Source organism: Lutra lutra, chromosome 2 (assembly GCF_902655055.1).
Source record: "Lutra lutra chromosome 2, mLutLut1.2, whole genome shotgun sequence".
Lineage (NCBI taxonomy): Eukaryota > Metazoa > Chordata > Mammalia > Carnivora > Mustelidae > Lutra > Lutra lutra.
Window position 1 is genome coordinate 184,563,923 of NC_062279.1, and position 22,830 is coordinate 184,586,752.

The 22,830-nt window shown below is 46.6% G+C and overlaps 1 protein-coding gene across 10 annotated transcripts in view; it reads right to left on the reverse strand.

Annotated features, from left to right (window-relative positions):
* Positions 1-22,830, reverse strand: part of LNX1 (ligand of numb-protein X 1) — a 176,571-nt gene that overhangs the window by 83,706 nt on the left and 70,035 nt on the right. For 9 of the 10 annotated variants that reach the window (XM_047719282.1, XM_047719290.1, XM_047719289.1 and 6 more), the window contains one exon: positions 19,215-19,700. In XM_047719282.1, the coding sequence (XP_047575238.1) occupies positions 19,215-19,606 (392 nt within the window). In that variant the 5' untranslated portion in view covers positions 19,607-19,700. Of the gene's footprint in view, positions 1-10,647; positions 11,110-19,214; positions 19,701-22,830 lie in introns of those variants that run through there. The other variant, XM_047719291.1, reaches the window with a different exon arrangement.

Genomic DNA, 22,830 nt, shown 5'->3' on the forward strand with positions numbered 1-22,830 from the left:
TTGACCCTCCCCTGTTCTACTTTTGAGCCCTAGACACACCATTCTTGTCTAGCTGCCATTTAGAGTTTTAAATTCTCTGAAGCAGGTCAGAAGTGTTTGGGGGCTTTTTATGGAAAGTCAGCATCTCTCAGGTGTTTAATCATTCTTTTGTAATGTTAAAGGAATTAGAATTCTCTGATGAGGCTGGGCTGCTGTCCCGAGTAGAATCAGAGGCGGCCAAAAGGGGGGATACCTCTGGAAAGAGCCTCCAGTAAGTAATCAGACACCACTACCACCACTGCCTGATACCACACTGGTCTCTTTTCTACAGAGAAAAAGTATGAGGGGAAGAGAGAAAAGAAGTTGGCTTGTAGAGCAGCAAAGGGGGAAGCAAAAGTAGCTACCATAGGTCTCTAATGCTCACGCGCAGGCGTGGTATGTAGGCTGTATATGCAGGAGCTCATGTAGCCCTTACAAACAGCACAAGGCTGAGCTTGGAGATGTTAAGGCGGCTGCCCGAAGGCCTGCATCTAGTAAGTACAGAGCCAAGGTCTTGATGGCTCTGGAGTCCACGCTCACAATCGCCAAGCTACGTGACCTGCACCCGCCTGATGACCCCTCAGATCCTCACAGGATTTGTGTCATGGGGGAAGGGGCTTGGGCTTCTGATGGTCCCCCAGATGTTTTTCTACAAAAACTGCAGCATTTTGGAGAAAAGGGCTATTGCAGATGCATTCACAACAGAATCCCTCTGATAGTCTCTTCATTCATCAAGAAGCTCATGAGACCAAAGAAGGTTTTTTTTTGGCTGAGCCCTCTTATGTCTATTTCAGTGGGAAAAAAAAATAAGGATACCTGCTGGAAGAATCCATCTTCAGCACAATTTTAACTGGCCAGAGAACCTATAGAAATATTTTGCCCAGAAAAACATCATCTATAAAGGAATTTGCTTTTCTGGTTCAGAATCCATCGCGGTCCCCCAACCTGGCCCTAGTAAATTATAAACACCTACAGAAACTTGACACCCAACCCAGTAATGCCATCTTCACAGCAACAAAGGGAGATGTGGTGGACGGGGGAGAGTGAGGGGAAGTCCACATCCTAGAATCAGGATGCCTGTGTCCCAGGCTGCCTGGCTCATCTAGGGGAGATTTCCCAACCTCAAGGACTCTTACCTCTCTCATCAGGAAGATGGGGATTCACTGAGTTTGCCATGAGGTTCAAGGAAGGTAATTTTTCTACCATTACCACAGCTAACATTTGCAGCACACTTATGATATTCCAGGTGTCCACTAAGTGTCTCATGCATGTATTTCATTCTTACCCCATGAAGTAGGTGCTACCATTAAGAGCTCTGATTGAAGGATGGGGAACTTCTGGCCCCACTGGGGTGAATTAATCTCTCCAAGGTTACATAGCTGGTTTTGGACTCAGATCTGAGTGGCTTCAGAGGCTATATTTTTAATTACTGGAAGCTGAAGCTTATAAGTGTCTCATGATTGGGTTCAGCCCTGCTGCTCTGCTGCTATCCATTGTACATGAAACCCTTGGAATGTCATGTTCAAATGGAAAGCCTTATTGCTGTCAAAGGGCCCCAGTTCTTGCAAATGGGCCAAGGAATTCCTGAGAGAACATTTTGAGCATGCGCATCTGCTCAGATCCCCTCAGAGGACACTCAGTTCCTAACAGGTGATGGGTCAGTTGTACATCTATGTCCTTGCTTTGCCCGAAGCTGTTTAAAATTTTAATAACTAGCCCCAGCTTTATGGTTTCCTGAGGCTACATTAAAATAATGAATGCATTTTCCCCCCAAAAGTGTCATGATGTGTTTGAGGTCACATAGTTTGGTGCTGACAGGGCTGAATCTTTTGGGTAAATTACGGTGCCTCAGTTTCTTCTATATAGATGGGAAGATTGGACCAGATCAACTCCATGGCCTCCTTTGGCTCTAAAAAAGGATGGTTCTGGGCCACAGATTCCACCAGCCAAGTAACATGCTGGATCAGGCCTTCCTCTACAAATTGGGGAAGGGGAAAGATGGATAGGAAAGAGCAAGGAAGTAGGAGTTTCAGTGTGATGGTAACAAGGAAGAGAGCTAAGTGGCTGAGGGAGACTCTGGGGAGAGAAGGGGGTGTGGGAAAGGAGCCACCCATGGGAGTGGAGCCACATGGGAGGAGTGGCCCTTGCCCACTGACGAATGGCTCTGTCCTCTCTGGGCTTCACCCTGAGATACTGGGCATGCTCTCTCATCTCAGCCACTTACCTGCCTCTTCAGTGAGGGAGGAAAGAAAAAAGGGACTGTATGGTTTCAGCAATCCCTTTTTCTTGATTTCAGCCCACCTGTGCTCATTGTGGATGGAGCTTTATGGTCAAATTTCATGACAGCAAAGACTCCCAACTATTGTAGGATGTGTCATTATTTTACAGATTATCAAGAAAGAAAAATACTGCCCCTTATCGTTGTACAGTGTCACTGATAAGATGCAACTGACTTTCAGAGATATTAACATTTTAGAATTGATGAAATATATTCTTGTATTTATTGCTATACTTAAAGGATTTGCCATGTACCAGGAACTGTATTATGTGCTTTACATGATCTCATTCAGCACTTACCACAACCTGTGAGGTAGGTGTTGTTATCCCCATTTATAGAGGAGAAAAGCTCAGAGAGGCTAAGTAATTTGCCCAAGGTTGCCCAGCTGGCGGAGACCAAATAGGAACCTGAGTCAGTCGGACTCCAGAGCATGTGCCTTTAGTCATCAAGTTCTCTCATCACCAGCTTTCACAGTGGTGGGCCATTATGGTCCTTGGGATGACAAAGGGACTTAGTCATTGTCTTGGGGCCCTGGCTTTCCCTTCTATTCCTCTAGGTAGGAATGCTAATGAAGAGGATGGAGAAGGCCCCACAGGTGCCCATGGGGAATTCGGGGAAACTCTTCTTAGCTTTGGATATGCAAGAGTTAAAACACAAAAGAAGTAGGCAGCAGGATTCCCAGGACTGTCTCTACACGGGAATAGAGAGGTAGTGAGGGGAAGGTGGGGGACACACAGACTGTAGGTCATTGCTCACACAGAGGGGGTTACTGTAAGACTGATGATTATGCCTTGAGGCATACAGGAGCCTTCCAAGGATTTGCCTGGGGACCTGGCAAGTATGAATTCATGTTTGTGTCTTAAAAAGAGGACTCCTCAAACTCTAACTCCTTCAGGTTTCACAACCCGGGTTCCTCTCCAGCCCCACTCCTGGGGCAGGAGGGTAGTGAGGGAGGTTTATGAAAATAGGTATGGTTGAGTAGAGGAAACTGGGATAGTAGGGTCCACTTGGGCCACATGAAGAAGTGATGGTCCAAAAAAGGTGGGGGCGGAATGACTAAGGAAAGATGTCTGGTTCTTTGGCCCACAGTTTTCTTTGGCCCACAAAAATGGGCCATTTCCTGCCCTATGCCTTCCAAGGCCAATCCCACAGACAGGCAGTGGGAAATCTACTGTTTACTTTGAAGGGGCAGTGTTCCAGTGCAAGAGGAGTCCTGAGAGTCCGTTAACTCTTTGGTGGTCTCCAAAGTGCAGACACCCATGAGGAATATGGGGAGGAGGCAACAGAACTCTTAATGTAGATTTTGTCCTTTTCCAGTATTTGTGCTAGGTTTTCTAATGGGTAGAATATAGTAATACAGGTGTAAGCAGATAGCTATACATTGGATAGGCATGTGGACCAATTTCCTTATTGATATGGGTCTGTTGGAAGACTATCACCTTCAGGAGAAGACTATCACCCCATTCTCTTTAAGTTCCCCTCAAAGCTCTGGATGACAAGATCAAACAAACCCTACTCATTCTGGGTACATTCATAAGATTGTTTTGGATCTTGCCTTTACATTTCCCTCAACTTGGTAGTAAATTAATATAATTATTTTTTCTCTTTTTCCAGCTACTAGCCTAGTAGTTGGAGTTTGCCAAAGCTATATTCCTCAAAATTTACCTCAAGAATTCCTTTTTATTTTGCATTGATGGTGAGGGGTGATGGGGGGTGTGGAGAGAAGGTATAATTAAGAAATACGGCAACCAACTGCAAAGTGTAGACCTTATTTAGCTCACGAGTCAAACAATCTGTAAGAAGAAAAGATAGACAAATGGGGAAAATTTGAACTGACTGGATATTTGATATTAAGGAAGTATAATTAATTGCTTCTGGTGTGATAGTAGTGGTATGGTTAAGAATCTTTACCCTTTAGAGATAAATACTGAAAGGTCTACCAATCAAATACGGGGTTTGAGATTTCCTTGAAAACAACTCAAGGATCTAGATGAAACAAGACATCCATGAATTGTTATTTAAGATGGGAGACAGGTTACATGGGGATTTATTACACTTTTCTACGTGTGCATTGAGATTTTCATTTTAAGAAGTTAAAAAGAAAATAAAGTCAAGCAAACATGAAGAAATCTGTGAGGGAGTCCTGCCATGAAAGAAACCCTCACTTTGTCAGTCATGCACCTGAATCATGTGACCCAAAGAAAGGCAAACGCAATTGGCTAAGCATTTGGGTGGGATCTTGAAACTCCCAGAGTTTGCATTTTAGACCAGAAAGGGAATGGTTTGGGACTGGAGTTGCTTTTCTACTCGCAAAAGAGTACTTGCTGATTCCTAATGGAATGAATAAATAGATAAATAGATAAATAAATAAATAAATAAGACCATTAAGTTAGATCCCTGTGAAATTTGGACATCAAAGAATGACTGTGAAGCAACATTTTGATGAGTTAAGTACAGATGAATCGGGGACATGCGGCTTCAATTTCCTTCCAAATATACACGTTTGTAGATTTAAGGACAAATGCTCTATTAAACATGTGCTAAACTGCAATGCTTCAAAAGACATTAAGAGAGTCACTGAACCCAAGTGGGCCCTGGCTCTGGTCCCCCAGATTGGAGCCTGTTCCTCTCCTTTGGAGAAGGGTTTCTCCACCTCACCCCATTTCCTCTGTAAACTCTACCTCCTTCCTTCCGGATCTAATCCAAACTTGACTTCAGATTCTCAAAACATAGGACAAGAAAAATTCAGAGATCAGCAACTTTTTTTTTTCCTCCTCTGTTTTGATGAGAAAGAAGCAAATTCTTGGAGACCCAACTTGGTAAGTGTTTACTGGCAAATCCATAAAGCTCACCCTGTTGGTTTACACTTGGGAAGTGTTGGGAGTAGTTAACACAGTGAAGGGCAGAGGAAATGGGGGATGAGGTAATACCACTATGCTCCCTCCCCTCCTCTCTCATGCCAGAAAGAGCCCAAATGCAACCATCTAGACCAACCTCATGCAGAGCTGCACGTGGTACAAAGCTTTTGAAGACGATGTTCTCCCAGGCTATGCGGCACAGGACCCAATACCCAGCCCACGGCTAGCTGAAGTCAGCAGGGAGCAGAGAAGTTACTAGGGCCTATGCTGCTGCAGAGCCTTGACCTAGAGAATGGGAACCCGAGAAGCTGGACCAGGGCCAAATGAGTGCCACACAACACAGAGGCCAGCGATCCTCACTGGAGTGCCTGGAATGTCGAGCTAGGAGTGACTTAAGATGCTCTTTGGCCTGAAAGCCCCAAAGTGAAGGTTTTTGCTGCAGGAAGGTGATGCAGTTTGTCGGAAAGTGTGTTTTGCAGGTTGGTTGGAGAAAGTTCCACTACGGAGACGGTGGGTGGTTGGAGTCTTTGGACCTAAGACACTCGGTGGGTGTTCTGCATCTCTGAAGCCTGAGCCCTACCCCACCTCCCAGGGAGGACACACACAAGGCTGTCACAGAGCTCCTGCTGCTCTTGGCAGCTCCTCCAGGAGACCTCATTTGTCCGTAGCCCTCAATGGTTCCAATTATGAAATTGGAGTCACTCATCTTAATTTCCCCCCCGCACACAGAATTCCAGGGGGAATAAACCTTCCCTGCTTGGAACTGCTGTCAGGGGTCAGAGTGGAGTTTCTCCCTCCAGATACTGGCACAAACACTGTTCACAGATAGGCCACTTACAAACCAAAAATATTTGGCTGCAGACTGTAATGACATCCATTTCCTGACTTCCCGAGGAGTCACAATGGCAGCGGCATTGGCTTTGGAGACTGGCCATTCTGTGGTGACTGTGCCTCTCTGTCTTCTGGCCACCTGTAGCTCTAAAGCAAAGGGCAGTTTCGTGCTTTGCAAGGCGGGACCCAGGATGCACTCAGACTTCCACCACGGGCGTGAACGCAGCATCCAGCCACACGGGAAGTGGAAGTGAGAAGTGCTGGGAGAGTGACAGGAGCTAAAAATGGTAATGGGGGAGCGGTAGAGGACAAAACTTTTCAGTTTTCTGTAAATGGCTCTTGAGAGTTGGGTGTGTACCGTAGAACGCATCTCACCAGCGACCAGACTAGGTTTTCCCCAGGTTTTTGCTCAATGAAGTACACAGAGAGACATTACTCAAGACAGAGGAGATCAAAGCCATTGCTTTCTTCAATGCCAGAGACGAGGCTGGCTCGAATCCTTATGAGCAAGATCAACAAGCTCCCTTCCGCAGAAACCAAACCAGGGTCTTCTTCTGAAGACCTTGCAGTATATGTAGCAATTAGCCAAGATAGGAGCCAAATTCCTGTCTCCCAGTTTCATGGAAGCACAAAGGATGTAGAAGTTGGGTGTGCAGAAGGGAACATCCCCCAGGCTCTCCCTCAGGACTCATCAGGTAGAGGACAGGGACCGCTGAGGAGACAGAGCAGACCTGGAGAGTGAAGAGCTTGTTCTCTGCGGAGGAAGTCAGAGCAATCGAATATGCGAGCTGGAGCTAAGAGTTCTCTTGTGGCAGGGCCCAAAAGAATCACCTGGGGATCTTGGTGAGCATGAAGATGGTGGGCCCATAAGGATCACCTGGGAGCTTCAAAAGGGAAACAGATGCCCCCTACCAAATGCTTTTGATTTAGCAGGTTTTGGAGCCCAAATATCTGCATTGAGTAAAACAAACCCAGCCCTCAGTTCTCACCTGAGGGATCCTCAGAACCCACGCTGCTCTCAAGACTTCACCTGTAAGTCTCCTCCTGTGTAGCACAGCCCAGGATGAAAAGGCCCTACCCATGCTCATGCTTATGAGCTAGGGTCCATTTCCTACATTCACTTTGGGGTCTAGGAAATTCGGAAAGTTTGTGGAAAGGTGGGGGTGAGGGTTCATGGGGGAAGAGAGCATGGCCCTTCATGGTCACGGGGTGCTCTTTGTGGGCCCTGAGAGCAATCCTAGATGCCCTGCCTCTAACCTAGGGGCTGGGATTCCACATCAAATGCTCTGATTTTCAGCTGCTCCTGTGGAATTCACTATCTGTGTCAAGGCATCAGGTGGTCATGGACATGTTTAAAAATGGAGATGCCCACGGTCATAAACGGTTGACTCTGAGGCCCAGCTGGGCGGCAGAAGTGATCTGCTGGAGTGTTGCAGCTTTGTTTTAAATTGAATTTGAATGCTTTTAGACACTATACATATCTTCTATAATATGTATCATACAGATCATATACAATAATATATATTAAACTATATGTAATGTCTAAAAACATTTGAATTACACACACACACACACACACACACACACACTGCTGTTGTCCAGAGGCCTCACCAGTTCCTTTTGTCTTACACCTGAATGATTCACATACTTAAATAACTCCTTCCTGGTTCCTGTAGGCATTTGGGTTTGTGGCCACCCCAGGCTCCACCATGTAACTGACGCTTTTTACGGGATTAGTTCCAATTTTCCAGCTGGGCTCTGAGGAACAGAACCCAGACAGAGAGAACCTTTGTCTTAAAGAGGAAGGAAAATCCAGGAGGGTCTCTGCAGCTGGGAGCATGGTGGACACAGGTCAACCTCACCCAAGGCCAAGGTGCCAAAGCTCAGACGAAGGGAGGGTGGGGTAGGAGGAAATGTGGCTTCCCAGCCCTTTCCAGTGATACAGCTCTGCCTGCTTTCAAGATCCCAGTGGTCTAGGGTAGTGAGAGAAGTGTCTCCTCATCTCAGGAACATGCAGCCATCATCCTATGGCCCTAGCTTCCAAGAACAGTGAAGGGATCCAGCAGTCCCATTTACTGCTCTCCATTGTCATTTCTCAAAGCTTTGGTAACAACCACAGCCACCTGGCAACCTCTGTGAGTGCCCTTTACCCTGCCTGAAGTGCTTTCTCTTCCCATCTGTGATTCTGCCTACTCTTTCCCTAATGACTTCAAAATCTAGCTCAAACTGCCAACTTCCCTAGAAGCATTCCCTGACCAATTTCATGGAAATGAGCAAACTCCACTTCCTCTCAACTTATTGCCTACCCTACTTCTCTTTTTTAATTACTTTGATTAACATATAATGTATTATTTCCCCTTATGCTTTGGCCCACTGCTAATATTTCTGAAGTATATAAATTTCATCTTCTCAGTTGGATTGTCAGCTCCTTGAGGGTTGGTACCATATCAATTTTTTTACCATCCGTATTTCTCAAAGCACCACCATAGTACCTGAAATGTGTCATTAATTTACCGATTAGTTCATTATCACACTAGTAGCTTCGGGTAATAGCTACACAGAATTCTCTCATCAGTCATGCCCAGGGACTGGAAGCTTCCAGAAAGTTCTGGCAAATTAGTCTGGGAACACCATTCTGGCAATTTCCTGGCATTAGGCTTCTTGGACTGTGTCACATCTTGGAAAGAATGGCCTGTTTGGGTCCAGTCACTCAACATAAAAGTTGCCTCCATTCACGTACTTGTAGCAAAGAAACCCGATAGGCCAGTGTGAAGAGCCTTCCTTTAATGAGGCTGTAAAACTGAAAGTAACTTAATGGAGAGGCTCAGGAGCGCCTACAGTGGGTTGAGTGATGGTTCCCCAAAAGATGTCCACCTGGAGTTTGTGAACATGACCTTACTTAGAAAAATATGTAATTCAGTTAAAGATCTCAAGTGGAAATCATCCTGGATGATGCAGGTAGACCCTAAATCCAATGCCAAGTGTCCTTATAAGCAGAGGAAAAGACAGAATTGGAAAGGACACAAGTGGGAGGTCATATGGCGACGAAAGCAGAGATTGGAGCAATGCGGCCAGGAGCCAAGACGTGCCTGCAGCCACCAGGAATTGGAGGATTCTCCCTGATAGATTTCTTGGGGAATGGGGCCCGGCCCGCATCTTGATTTCAAGGCCCTGGCTTCCAGAACCGAGAGAGAAGATATTTCTGCTGCTTCAACCTACCAAACATGCGGTCACTGAAACAGCAGCCCCTAGGAAAGGAGCACAGCGGCCAAGAAGGACAACAGGTGGGGACAAGGGTACCGAGGAGGGGCGCTGTGACACCTGACTTTAGAGACACCATCAAAGGAGAAGAAGGAGACTTGCCACAATCCCAAGGAACTTGCCCTTGTATATTTCTCTAGAAAAGCTTCCATATGCCATTATTACCCCAGAGATGCTCACCATTCGGGCTTAGCCCACATACTTCGCCTTTGAGCCTTCTTATCTGAGGACTGGGGTTACAGTCCAAAAAGATGGGACGAGCTAATCCTGAAGTGCAGGGTCTTCAGAAGGAATTGTGTGTCTCCAAGGACCTAACTCCTTTATTCTCTCCTCTGTTTATCAAGAATTTATTGAGCATCTACTATGCTATACACATTGGCTAGTCTGGCTAATTATAAAAGAGGTCCTGGTTATCACCACATGCTCAGGGGCGGGGGTGGGTTACCTCTACCTATATCCCATCCACTGAGCTTTTCACATCTCAGCCCTTGGCCAGAAACGGTTCACATTCACCTGCAATCCTCTTGTCAGGCTCACTAACAAAAGGAGTCAGAAAAACATCACGGTCGAGTTTGGGTGTGTGAGTCATTTCCTCTTATAAAATGGACATCGGTCATGTAGGAAAATGTCTGTATTTTCTTCGAGAGGCACAGTGAAGTATTTGGGGGCAAAAGGTCGTGACTGCCATTTACTCCAAACCACCTGAATAAAATACACGAAGTAAATGTGGCAAAGCAGTCATCGTGCGACCAAAGTGATGGGATGTGGGGGCTCGCTGCACAGTTTTCTCAGCTTGCCCATACGTTTACAAATGGTCAAACCCCAAACTCCAGCGGACATCTATTATTTATTTATTTTTTTTTACACACAGGGCAATCGTTCTACTGTGCTGATGCTGTCCGTGTTTTCAGGTACAAAGATTGAGTGTCTCCATAAAGGGAGTTGTCTTCTCTCAACTAGAAATGCAGGACAGGGGCTGCAGATCTGTGTCTGCAAGCCTGGTTCTTAATTGCTCTTTGGTTCTATTTATGGAAGGAAGAGAAGACACATCTATTGAGAAAAAGTCGGGTACCAAAAAAACAAAAAAAATCAACAAACCAAACAAAATGCAGCATTGGCACAGAAGCAGGAAGAAAATGCCTCGCTGGGAAAGCAGGGCATCCGTAACATGGTGGTTTTTGTTTTTTGTTTTTTTTTTTTTGTTTTTTTCCTTTGATAAGTTACAGACCTAAGCATGCCGCTTGAGACTGCTGGCTGGCTGGGTGCTTTGTCAAGTGCATCTAGCTCATGTGGGATTGATTCCTTTAAACAGACATACCAGCCAGGGAACAGAGTCCGGTTCTACCCCCAACACACCCGACACACACACACACAGGCAGGCAGCGTGATCGCGGGACTCACAGTTCTGAGCACAGGAAATGCAGGTTGCCCACATTGTCAATGTAGTTGGCAGGGCTGAGCCAGGGCAGGACCAGCAGCAGAAGCGCCTTCATTTTTCCGACCAGGAGGCTGCTTTCTTCCCGGCCACCTTCGCTCTGTCAGCTGTAGGGGCCCAGCCCAGCTCAGTTCCCTAAACAAGCCTGGCCATCTCGCCACAGTCAGCAGAGAGTAGGCATGTGATGTGGAACCCTGCGATGGAGCCACGCTGAAAAAATCACAGGCCTGGAAGAGGGTTGTGCCCTCTGCTTCTCAGATGGGGAGACAGGAGCCCCGAGGGACCCACCATGGTTGGCAAGAGGGCTCGGCTGAGAGCAAGCAGGCTGATGCCCGGGAAAGGGACCTGCCCCTCCTGCAGGATGCCGACTGGTTCTTGGGAAGCAGCTGGTACATTGACATCACCGGCCGGGAGCAGATGGACTGGAAGCTGAGCTGCGTGGGGAGAGGGCATGGGCATGACACGTTCACACCCCACAATGTGGCTAGGCAAAGCATCAAAAGCTGTCCCCTGCTTTGCTAGAGGAAGACACTGTAAGAAATTAGCATCCTGGCGCACAGCCTGGAGATCGGAGCTCAAAGTGAGGCTCCAGATACTGAGACAAAGGAGGGTTAAACACGAACCGACTCCGTCCCTGTGTGTATATTTAGAACATGCCTTTAGGATGTTTTACCTGTCCCTGTCCTGATGACACTGGCAGCCCTTAAGAGAAGTGACAGCTTCTCTATTCACTTGGACAACCAGCCCTTTACAAGGATATGGCTGAGTCGCTCTCTTTAAGAATAGCGGAGAGCCGTGATAGACACACCTGGACTTCTGCCGGAACCAGGTTCAGGTTCAGGTTCCGGTTCTGCATGACGGGAAGTCTCTCTGTTCCTCTTCCTCCCCTAGAGGCTGAACTAAGCTCTGGTACCATCTGTAGGAGGCTGGGCAGTCCATGTAATCCCCCGAGGTTAGCTGCCTCCTTTCTGAAGTGGAGCTCTCTTCATGCCTGACCCGTTAGACACAGATCTGCAGCCCCTGTCGTGCATTTCTAGTTGAGAGAAGACAACTCCCTTTATGGAGACACTCAGTCTTTGTCCCATTAAGACTTTGCATGCCTAAGCTCTGTGATACCCCAGAAGCTCCCGGGACTCCCCACCTTCTCCCCCATCTTCAAGAGCACTAGAATCTGGGATGCCTGGGTGGCTCAGTCAGTTAAGCATCCGCCTCTGGCTCAGGTCATGATCCCAGGGTCCTGGGATCGGGTCCCACATCGGGCTCCTTACTCAGCAGGGAGCCTGCTTCTCCTTCTGTGCCCTGCTCCCCCTGCTTGTGCTCTCTCTCTCTCTCCCTCTGACAAACAAATAAATAACATCTTTTTTTTTTTTTTTTCCTTTTAAACAAAAAGAGGGCTAGAATCCATTTGAGTCTTTGTGGCTCAAGGCCTCAATCTTAACAAAAATGGCTTAAAGGGATAGTTCCGCTAACACACCCAGGCAATTCCAGCAAACTCGACTGACCGGGTGGAAGACCAGGGAGAAGTCGGTGAGATGAGACCTGATGCGGTGAGCGGCAGCAGACAGGAATTTGGCCTCAGAGCCGCGTGTTTACCTGAGGCAGGGCTGAAAGAGCGTAAGCACAGTAGAACCTCAGAATGTCCGGGTTTAACTGCCACGATTTTGGTCAGAGATAAGCCATCCTGATAAAGCATGACATGTATTCATTTACAGTCTCATTGAGGCTCTCATTTGAATTCCATTCCCTGTAAGTCTGGTATGCAAGAGTGAGTCAGGGCGGGTGAAAAGGAAGTACAGCGAAGGAACAGTACGAAGGAAGTGAGGTTGGGTATTTAGCTGCTGGAGTCAGACGACTTTGACCCCTAGCTCTGCCGTGTACTAGCTGTGTGACGCTGGGCATATTGTTTAACTTCTCTGAACCGCTGTCTCGTCCTCTGTGGTAAAAAGACAATACTAATAGCGCTTACTCACAGTGTTGTTAGGAAGGTGGAAAGAGATGCCTATTAAGAGCATAAGGCTCAATGAGTGTCAGCTATCGTTATAAAAATTATCATTAATAATGATAATAATGAATAATAACCACTCGCAACAGTGAATGAGCCCAGCTGGCAGCTCAGCGCCAATCTCCAGGAGGCTTTGTTTTTCTCTTCTTTCCTCCTGTGCCGTTCGGGACATGAAATGTTACAGCCTTTTCCTGAGTATGGAGTTTCATGGAGTCCTGGGACATGCTCTTCTCCAGGGTCCAGGATCTGCTGGATAGATCATGGCTCAGGAAGAGCATGGTGTCTAAAAAAAGGCTGTGGGTTTCACAGTGTGCTAGATTGTATTTCTGATAATGTTGGGTATGTCAGAGTGCCTCTCCAGGTCTCGATGACAAAAGAAGGATGCTTGTCCTTTTACCTCCTTGCATAAAATTCATTAAGGGATATGAATGCAACATGAAAATGAGGGAATTGTTTTGTTGTTGTTGCTTATGTCACTCCTGCAAAAACTGTGGGTTAGGCACCCAAGATCTGATCTTCTCTTCTTCCTTTGAACAGAAACTAGGTTTAGTTCACGGTGGTAATGCACCTTAGCCTCTCTCACAGATGGGTGGCCATATAACACAATACTGGACAATGAGGTAGAAGCAGGAATTAGTGGGTAAGGCCTCCCAGAAAGCTTTTTAAAGCAAAAGTCTCAATTTGCACATTGTCGATTTGCTCTTCCGGCCAGTTCTTCCTACCCTGAACTTATTTCTGCCTGGAACTTAGAAGTGATGATAGAGTTTGAGCAGCCATTTTGGGACCAATAGGTGACAAAATTGAGGATGAAAGCTAATCAGCAAAGCAGAAAGAGCCTGGGTTCCTCCTGATGGCATCATGATAACATCCTACTAGTCATGGACTTCCTACCCCTATACATTCTGTTATATAAGAAAAATGAAACTTTTGCAAAATTAAACCAATATAATTTGAATTTTCTAATATCTGCCATCAGATGTAATCCTAATACAATCCCTTTGGGATAGAACCCACCTTCAAACGGCCATATTCGGCAGCAACATTGCCAGTAAATTGTCCTAACCCTAAACCTTGTACCCTTTGCCTAACTTCTATCTAACCTTAAATGTCATCTCAGATATCACCCATAACCTCCTGTTTTCTTGTCTCTTTTCACTAAACAGGGAACTCCTTGAAGGCAGGAGTTCTACTGATCTTGTTCTGCACTGTATCCTCCCCACAGTGCCTAGAACAAGTAGATGCACAATAAGTATTTGTTGAAGGAACTAGAATTCAACTTGGTTCACAAGTCAACTTTGGACAAATCTTTCTTGATCAGAAGCAAATTAGCAAAATAAAATAAAACAAAACAAAAGGACTTCAGGACTTCAAATGGGCCAAGAGCCAGGGCAGGGGTCAAGCATTCATACAGATGGATAACAAATGTCCAAGAAGAAAGGAAAAAGGTATGGAAGATTTCAGGACATGAGTGCCCCAAGAATGTTGTTTCTTTAGCAAATTCCTTGGAGCATGATAGAAATTCAAAGGTTCTCCCAGAAGGCAAGGCAGGACAACTGCCTCATTTCTTCTGTGCCCAGAAGAGTGCCAAGAGCAGCTCTCAGCCAGGTAGGAACCAGGAAAGAGTTGGGTTCGGGATTGGAATGTCACTTGAAGAATGTATGTCAAAACACAGTTATGGGGAAATGTGGAGCCTGGCTAATGTGACCAACAAGATTTGTAGCCTACCCCTCTTTCTAGAGGGCAATTCTCCCCTAGACCTTTCCTCTGGCAGCAGAATTCTCCCTACACTACAGGCGGTTACTGAGTCTGTGTTGTACAGAACACACTAACGAAAGGGGCCACCTCCTGGGAGTACAAGTCAAGAAAGGTCTGGGGCAGGTTTTTGGAGAAGAAACTCCCAGGACTTGGGGAGTGAAGTTAATTAAATGAAACCAAACCAAACCAAACCAAACCAAACCAAACCAAATCCAAGGAGCCTTCAGTCAGGTGTGTCTTGGGCCAATTATACACATTTTCATTCAGGGCTGTTTTCAAAACACCAAACCATGATCTCTTTACTCCTGCTCAAGTGTAGCTTAAGTGTCAGCTTTATTATCTCCCCTAGTTATTATCTTCCATAAGATAGAAACTGAAGGGCAAATGGACTTATCCTATGAAACAATTCAATGTGCATGAGATGTCAACTTCTCCACTTCAAATGTCATTTCCTCAGGGGTAGAAATCATGGCGTGTATAGATGCTTCTTTCGTTCTGGGCCAGGCCTATTGTAGATCCTTGATAAATATTATACACGCAGATGATGCTATTACACAAGACTCATGTAGCCTTGAGCCTCAGACAGCTCCCACTGAGGAGCGAGGAAGTGAAGGCTCTCCCCCCACACATCCTCTCCCTGCTCTGGGCCAAGAGAGATGCATGGGACCGGCCCCTAGAGAAGCTCTGCCATGTCTCCTGGCAATGACCTTTGGATAAGAAGGCTGTCTGTCTCTGGACTCAACAAGACTATCACCCGCATGAGAGTTCTTTGCAGGAGACCCATGCGATGGGAGTCCACAGGCATCTAAGAGGACAGAGGTCAATGGAAGTAGCCAGAAGATTCCAAACATTAGCTCATGTGCTCAGGCTTACTCTCCTGGAAGAACCCTCTCATCTGAAGTCAGGAACAGTTGTCCTAAGGATTTACATTCAACTCAGGGTCTCAAGTGGCCAGATAACAATGTTTACAACAATGTTTATGAATGACATGAATTCTGGAGAAAACAGGCACCGTTTGTTTAAAGACGTGATGCTGCCTGCCTCTCGGGCTCAAGTCAAAGGTTAGGCTGAGCGTGGACCTATGGACAAGTCATAAACAGAGACCTCGGCGGAGGGGAAGGTTGTTTCTCTATCACATCTTACCTAGAGGGACAATGGCAACATTCTGAATGTGATTCACTTCTGAAGAATTTTGTATTCAAAGAACCCACTGAAATAAGTTCCCATTCTACAGGTGGAGAAACCTACATCTGCAGTTCCCCAGGAAGTCTGGGACTGTTCAGGTACTGGGACCCACTGGAAGAGCGTGTGGATCCACACGGGTCACACGGTGATCTTCAACTGGAATGGTAGTTAAGTCTCCTTACTAGATCAACCCTGAGCCTGCCCAGTTTCTATTTATTCCAATGCCACAAGCCAAATAATATTTTAAAAAATCCATTCCATTATAAATCCTGAAACTGAAATGCAAAATTTACAGAGAAAGCTATCTTCTAGTACAAATGCATGACCACGCTCTGGTACTTGTGGCTACCAACCTGAAGGTCTCTTACAGAAATGTAAGGTAAATACTTGCTTCCTGCTTACCTCTTGGTGGTTCCCAGTTAAAGGGACTCCAGAGTCCCAAGAATTTAATATTCATACCTGTTCTGAGGGATAGGGAAAGAGATGGTCCACTGGCCCAGTTGTTGGCCCAATACCTAACAGGGCTCCAGAGTCAGGTCCTGGATGAGCTCCAGGTTTCGAATTGTTGCCAATCAAATGCTCACAAGGCGGAAGGGAAGAGAGGGTATATTAAGCATTTGATGACTAATATATACAACATATTTTTGGAAATGTTGGTTTCAACCTACTTAGGAAGCTGATGTGTGGGGCAGACCAGGAGCGGGTGTTGAGGCCCACAGCTCCCTTATGTGGGAGTTTTCCCCTCCACAGGGAGCTGCTGCTGGGTGCCTGTGAAAAACTCTGAGGCCTCGGTGTGAAGAGGTGATTTCAATTAGTTTTGGGTTCTTTCCTCACTGCTGTTTTTCAATTGTGCATATCATTATCAGCTGAGGATTTATCCAGACTTTTCCCTGGGCTTCCTTGAGGTGTGTGGGCGGGTGAATGACCTTCCCACTCTGGGCAGCTGAGGGGAGCCAGTGTTCTCTCTCTCGTGGAGACCCCCGAGGACCCCAGCTGCTTCTTCCTGGCCCTTTTTCTGCACCACTTCTGTTGCGAACTTGCCCTCCGATCCATATGCCATCTTATCCCTAGATTTTGATAATCTGGGCTTCAATCAGTTCTTGATGAGGAGATGAGGAGGAGACGCTGTGTTCACGTTGTCTCCAGAGACCACCCCCATTTCTTTCCTTTGCTCTCCCTTCTCTTATCCCTCCCCTGTGGAGCTCCTGTAGCAGGCAGAACAATGCCTGCCCCAACAGATGGCCACCTCCTAATCCCAAGAGCCTGTGGACATGTCACCTTACAGGGCAAAAGGGACTTTGCAGATGTGACTAAATCAAGGATCTTCAGATGAGGAAATGATATAGATTATCCAGCTAGGTCCAATGTAATTACCAAGTGGGCGGCAGGAAGGCCAGAATCACAGAGAGAGAGATGTGATGATGGAAACAGAGATGAGAGAATGAGAGAGAGACAGAGACAAACAGAAAGTTGGTTGGGTATCTTCCTTCAGCTCAGGTCATGATCCCAGAGTCTCGGGATCGAGCCCCATGTTGGGCTCCCTGCTTGGTGTGGAGTCTGTGTCTCCCTCTTACCCCATTCATGCTCTCTCTCTCTCAAATAATAAATAAAATCTTTTCAAAAAAAAAAAAAAGAGCGAGAGATAGAGAGAAACAAAGAGATTGACAAACAGAGAGACCCAGAGACAGAGACAGACAGACAGACAGGCAGAGACTGGAAGATCATACGCTGCTGGCTTGGAAGATGGGGAATGAGGCCACAAGCCAGGGAAGGCAGGCAGCCTCCAGAAGCGAGGTAAGGCAAAGAAGGGGATTCTCTCCTAGAGCCAGAGGGAATCAGCCCTCCCAAAGCCTTGATGGGACTTCTAACCCTCTTAACTATAAAATAACCCATGTATGTGGTTTGCAGCCCCTGAGTTGTGATCACTTGGTATAGCAACAATAGGAAACTCAGCTCCCAAAACAAAGGTAGAGGATTCAAATGTTGGGAACAGGGACTGTGTTGGGTGCAGGGAGCTCTACCAGGGCCTTTGTCCTCCACTGCTCCTCAGCCCCCTAGCCAGTGAGGCCCCTGCCTTGGCCCTCTGACCTGCCCCAGACCTACTTCCCTGTAGAGAGTGCCTCCCCACGCTGGGCCAAACTTCCAGCAAAGGTCACAAAGGGACTCCCTCACCCCCTTTTCCTCTGGCCACACCTCCTTCTGGGCAATGAGAAGAGAGGTACCCTAGTTTAGATGCCAACAACAGAGAGTCAGAGGCAACCCACAAACCTGAGTTAGATGCCTTTCATTCAATATCCTGGGGGCGAAAAGTAAGTTCACGGACATAATTAGCCTGGAAAATAAGTGCTACGCCTTACAGCTGGCCACTGGCCTGGATGCAAGCTCCCATGTCAGAGAATCTGCCTGTCCCAACAAACAAAGACTCAGATTCACAACGTAAGGTATGTGACCTTTAGAAAAAAATATCTGCACCTACCTCTTGCCCTTGTCATGACAGGAACCAAGGTAAACACTAGTTTCCACATTTCCTCTTATGAATAATTATGGTATTACTGTTCACCCTCTCTTATGCGCCTTAAATGTTCTAAGAGAGTGTCTCATGGGCAACGAGATCAGGGCTGTCCAGAGACCATCCACTGGGGATGCCCAGGAACATGACGATCTAAGTGGACAACATAAGGGGCAGACAGGTAGAGGGCATGGTGCTGGCCACCAGCAGGGGTGGTCACACCATACCTCCGCCCCCTCTGTGTACCTTGCCCAAAAACCTAGCAGAAAAGTCCCTGGAAGACAACAGTTGTCTACATTTCTCCATTGAAAACTTGGTTGACAATACCTCGCATCTCCTCAAAGAAGAGTTGGGCTTTGTCAATTCCCATACAGAGGACATTTTAATAATCATGAATCAAATTGGGAGACTTCTTTTTTCTGAAGAAAAGATAAGCAATGCCTGCCAGGAAATTTTTTGGGGATCATGAGCCCCAGAGAAAGCCCCTCATCAGATCTTTCCAGGATTTCTGACATTTCAGAATGCACACATATGAAATAAGCCAGTCACAGAAGGACAGATATGGTACGATTCCTCTTCTGTTAGGTTCCTAGAGCAGTCAAGTTCATAGAGGCAGAAAGTAGCATGGTGGTTACCAGAGGCAATGACAGGAGGGAATGGCGAGTTTTGGCTTGATAGGTATGGTTTCAATTCCAGAAGGTGAAGAAAGTTCTGGAGAAAGGATGGTGGTAACGGCTGCATGACAATGTGAATGGACTTAAGGGGGCTCAACCATACTCTTAAAATGGTTCAAGTAGAAAATTTTATGTTATGTGTATGTTACCGTCATAAAATAACCCACTCCCCCTCACCCCTACACACGCCACAGCTCTATCTCATGCTGTGTTCTCACACTGAACCCTAGGAATCAACACCTAGAAGGTTCCCTTTGCGTTTACCAGCTGCAGAGAAGAAGGCAGAGAACAGGCATGTCGCAGAGCCCTCGTCCCCAAGGATAGCACTGCTCCAGGGGGCAGACAAGCCCAGATGTCCCACCCAGAGAGGATGGAGCTGCGTGGGGCAGGCCCACAAGGAGACCCTACCTTGTCTGAAAGTGCTGCTCCAGGTCGCAGCGCTGCAGGACCTCGGTGCAGTGGTCTGAGAACGGGCAGGTCACCAGCAGCTTGTTGACGAGCTTGTTGACCAGGATGCTGGAGCGCTTGCAATGCTGTAGCACCAGCGGCTTGCGGTCCACGGGGCAGAAGTCCTTCTCCACCAGGAAGTTGGTGAGGCACGCGGTGCAGTACGTGTGACCACAGGGCGTGTCCAGAGGGTCCAGCAAAGCTTGCAGGCAGATGTGGCATATGAGGTCATCGTCCACATCTTTGGTGTAGGTGTAGAAGTGGTTTTCCTCGGGGGAGTGGGCTTGGCCACAGACCACACACAGGGGTGCAGGGCTGGGATCTGGGTGACAGGAGGGGTCTGGCTGGCTCATGGTCAGCTGGGGAGACGCTCTGACAGGGAATTGACCCAGGAAAACAGGGTGTCCTCAGGAGAAAGTCAAGATCTTCCAGGAGCCATCCACAGACCTGAAAGAGAACAAGACAGCTCATCTTCATTTTCACGGCCACCTGAAGACTTGCCTTATGATGGATGTGAAATTCTGCCACCAGCGGGCAGGGAACCAAGCTGTGATTCAGAAGGCCAGGGCTCACTGCCCACCTTGGTGACCGACATGACCTTGGGTAAGGGACCTTGCTCCTTATGCCTCAGTTTACCATCCATCCTAGTGGTGATAATGTTTACCTTTAACATCCTCACTTTGGGGTGGGAAAAACCATTGGGTACTATGTGGGAAATGCCCAGAGAAACTCAAAAGAAGTGTGCCCTAAGAAATATAAATGGTTAATAAAATTCAGTTAGACCAGTGATTCAGAAAATGCTCTGTCAGGGGACACCTGGGTGGCTCAGTTGGTTAAGCTGCTGCCTTCAGCTCAGGTCATGATCCCAGGGTCCTGGGATCGAGCCATGCATCAGGCTCCCTGCTCAGTGGGAAGCCTGCTTCTCCCTCTCCCTCTGTCTACCGCTCCCCCTGCATGTGCTCTCTCTCTTTCTCTCTCTCTCTCTCTCATTCTGTCAAATAAATAAAATCTTTTAAAAAAATAAAATGCTCTGTCAGATTGGTACAAGAAGAAAAACAGTTAATAAGCTAATGACTTTTTCTTATCTTTCTTCCCAACTTTCTCTAAAACTCAGAAAATGTAGGACATCAGAGCCTTCAGTTAAATCATCTGAGAAGAAATGAGAGCTGCCGGGTCCATTGTATTTTCACTGTGCTGAGGGAACGATCTCTTCTGTACGCACTTCATCCACTCAATCAGTCACTTAGTGGTTACGTGGGCTCTGGGCCCGTACTGCCCGGGTTCGAATCCCACCACTGCTGTGGCCAGTGATTTAATCCATATCTGTGGGAGGAAAATAGCAACAGCCTACCTCCTAGGGTTGCTGTGAAGATGAAATGAGATATGAGACATAGAGCTCTTACAGTCATATCTGGAGTACAGTAAGTGCTCAGGCAGTTATCAGCTACCATTTTTACACGCATTTGTTACCGAATTTATCTGGTCTCCCATCTAGCTCCATTGAGCTAGAAACTGAAAGCTATAGTTCCTATAACTGGCCTTTTTTGCTTTCTTTTAATAATACACACACACACATATTTAAAACCAGTGTAATACTATCACGCTATGCATTTTCCTTTGGGATAGGAGTCCAAATAATGGAGATTTTAACATTCCTGATTAATAACTAGAAGCGTCTTGGAATCATTCAATAAATATGTTTTGAGCACCAGCTCTGAGCTAGGCAGTAAGCTTGGTATTGAGGAGACCTTCACGGAAGCTTTCAAGGACATGCCCTTGCTCTCGTGGAGTCCCCAGTGCAGGGGAGGCAGGCGTGAGCACAGGTACCTGGCAACCTGCGTGACCAGTGCGGACAGAAGCATGCACTATGTGACTCTAGGTGGACTGTCATGAGGATTAAAAATCCTGCACCCTCCCTCATCCACTGCCCCCTTGGCTTTCTTCATTTTGGAAAGTAAACAAATAGACATTAGGCATTCCACCAGAACATAAAGACACATGAAGAACCTAACAGGAAGCCCGCTGCATTTGGAGATGCCACGGCATTCCTAAACCACGTTCCATCATTTTTCTCTATCAGATGAAGTCCAAGGTTGTTTGTAGGAGCGCAGCCTTATCTCAAAAAGAAAAGACATTGATTTCAGGCTCTCGCTGGGTCAACTTCGTGTTTACACTTCTGGACTTAAAGTACACCTGAAAGAACACTCTGGTCAAGGGGTTGAAGAAAAATGTCCCGGAAGCGAAAACATTCAGAAATCACAGCATTTTATTTGGCGTTGAAAGAGACCACAGAAGGCTAAGGTAGAGAGTGCAGAAGGGGGTGAAGTTGTTCTCTAGTCAAATTTCATGGAAACATACACAGCTGCTATGTGTCCTCAAGGCTGATAGAAGGTACTGGAACCACACAGGAAATGCTTTAAGTGGCATGAAAAACAGTCCAAAAGTCAACAAGAAAACGGAAATGGGCCACCCAAAAGATGATCATCCACTATAGGGAAAAAAGTGCACACATTTGGAACTCTGACAAGAGTTCGGTCAAATGCTCCCACGTGTTTGGGTCCTGTCCATTCTTTCTCGTTGTGCTGTACTGGAAAGTGACAGGAATGCAGTTGCAACTCTGGTTGTGCCATCAAAAAGCCAACTTCACATTTCTGGGTCTTATGGGTGAAACGATGGAGCTGGACCAGATTTTTGGTTTTGCAGATGGTGTTCTGGAACATGCCAGATGCCTCAGGATCTTCCAGGGGAAGGAAGATGGGAAGGCAGTTTGGGCAGAGCTGTGCCCACCCCACTCAGTTCCAACTCCAATTTTATGTCTCTGACACATCAGTTTCCTTATACTATTCTGTTGGAAGAACCCTAGTTTAAAAAAAAAGAAAAAAAAAGGCAAGCCTCCAGACCGATTCTGTAAAGTCCCTTTCAATGACAGAGTTCTAGGATTCTGTGCTAATAAGGCAGAGGGTTTTCCTTTGTTCTGGGTGGTCAGCTTTTGGGAAAATCTTTTTTTCTTTGCTTTCTAACAGTTTCTGAGCATTTACCATGTGCCCGGCGCTGTCCTGGGGGGCTTGTATAGACCGTGTTCTTTAATCCATGCAGATCCCCGGGGGTTGCTGGGTTTTGTTTGTTTTCATTTAACGGATGAAGAAGTTGAAGTGTGACTTGGAATTAACTTGCCAGTTTCACCAAAAAAGAAACAAACCAAGAAGTGATGATGACTTCAGCTTCTGTTCCTAACCGTTTCGCTGTGCTGTGTCCCAGCACCTTTCCTCATCATGACTGGTCGGAATGTAACTGGTCGACTATAAGAGCCCCAGGAAATGAGGTTTAAAATCTTTGCAGGACCATTGCTAATAGATTTTTTCCAAGGCTCTGATTAAAAGTATTCTTTGCCTTTACTGACCTCTGGAATGCCCGAGACCAGATGGATGGGATGGGCAAGCAAAAATGGCGGGTTCTAGCTCCAATCCCAATTCTTTTTTCTTTCCTTTTTTGTTTTGTGAAGGGAAATTTGACTTCCCCGGTGCTTGCGCATGTGATTCCTAATCAGATTCCTGACATAATATTAATGTAAACACTC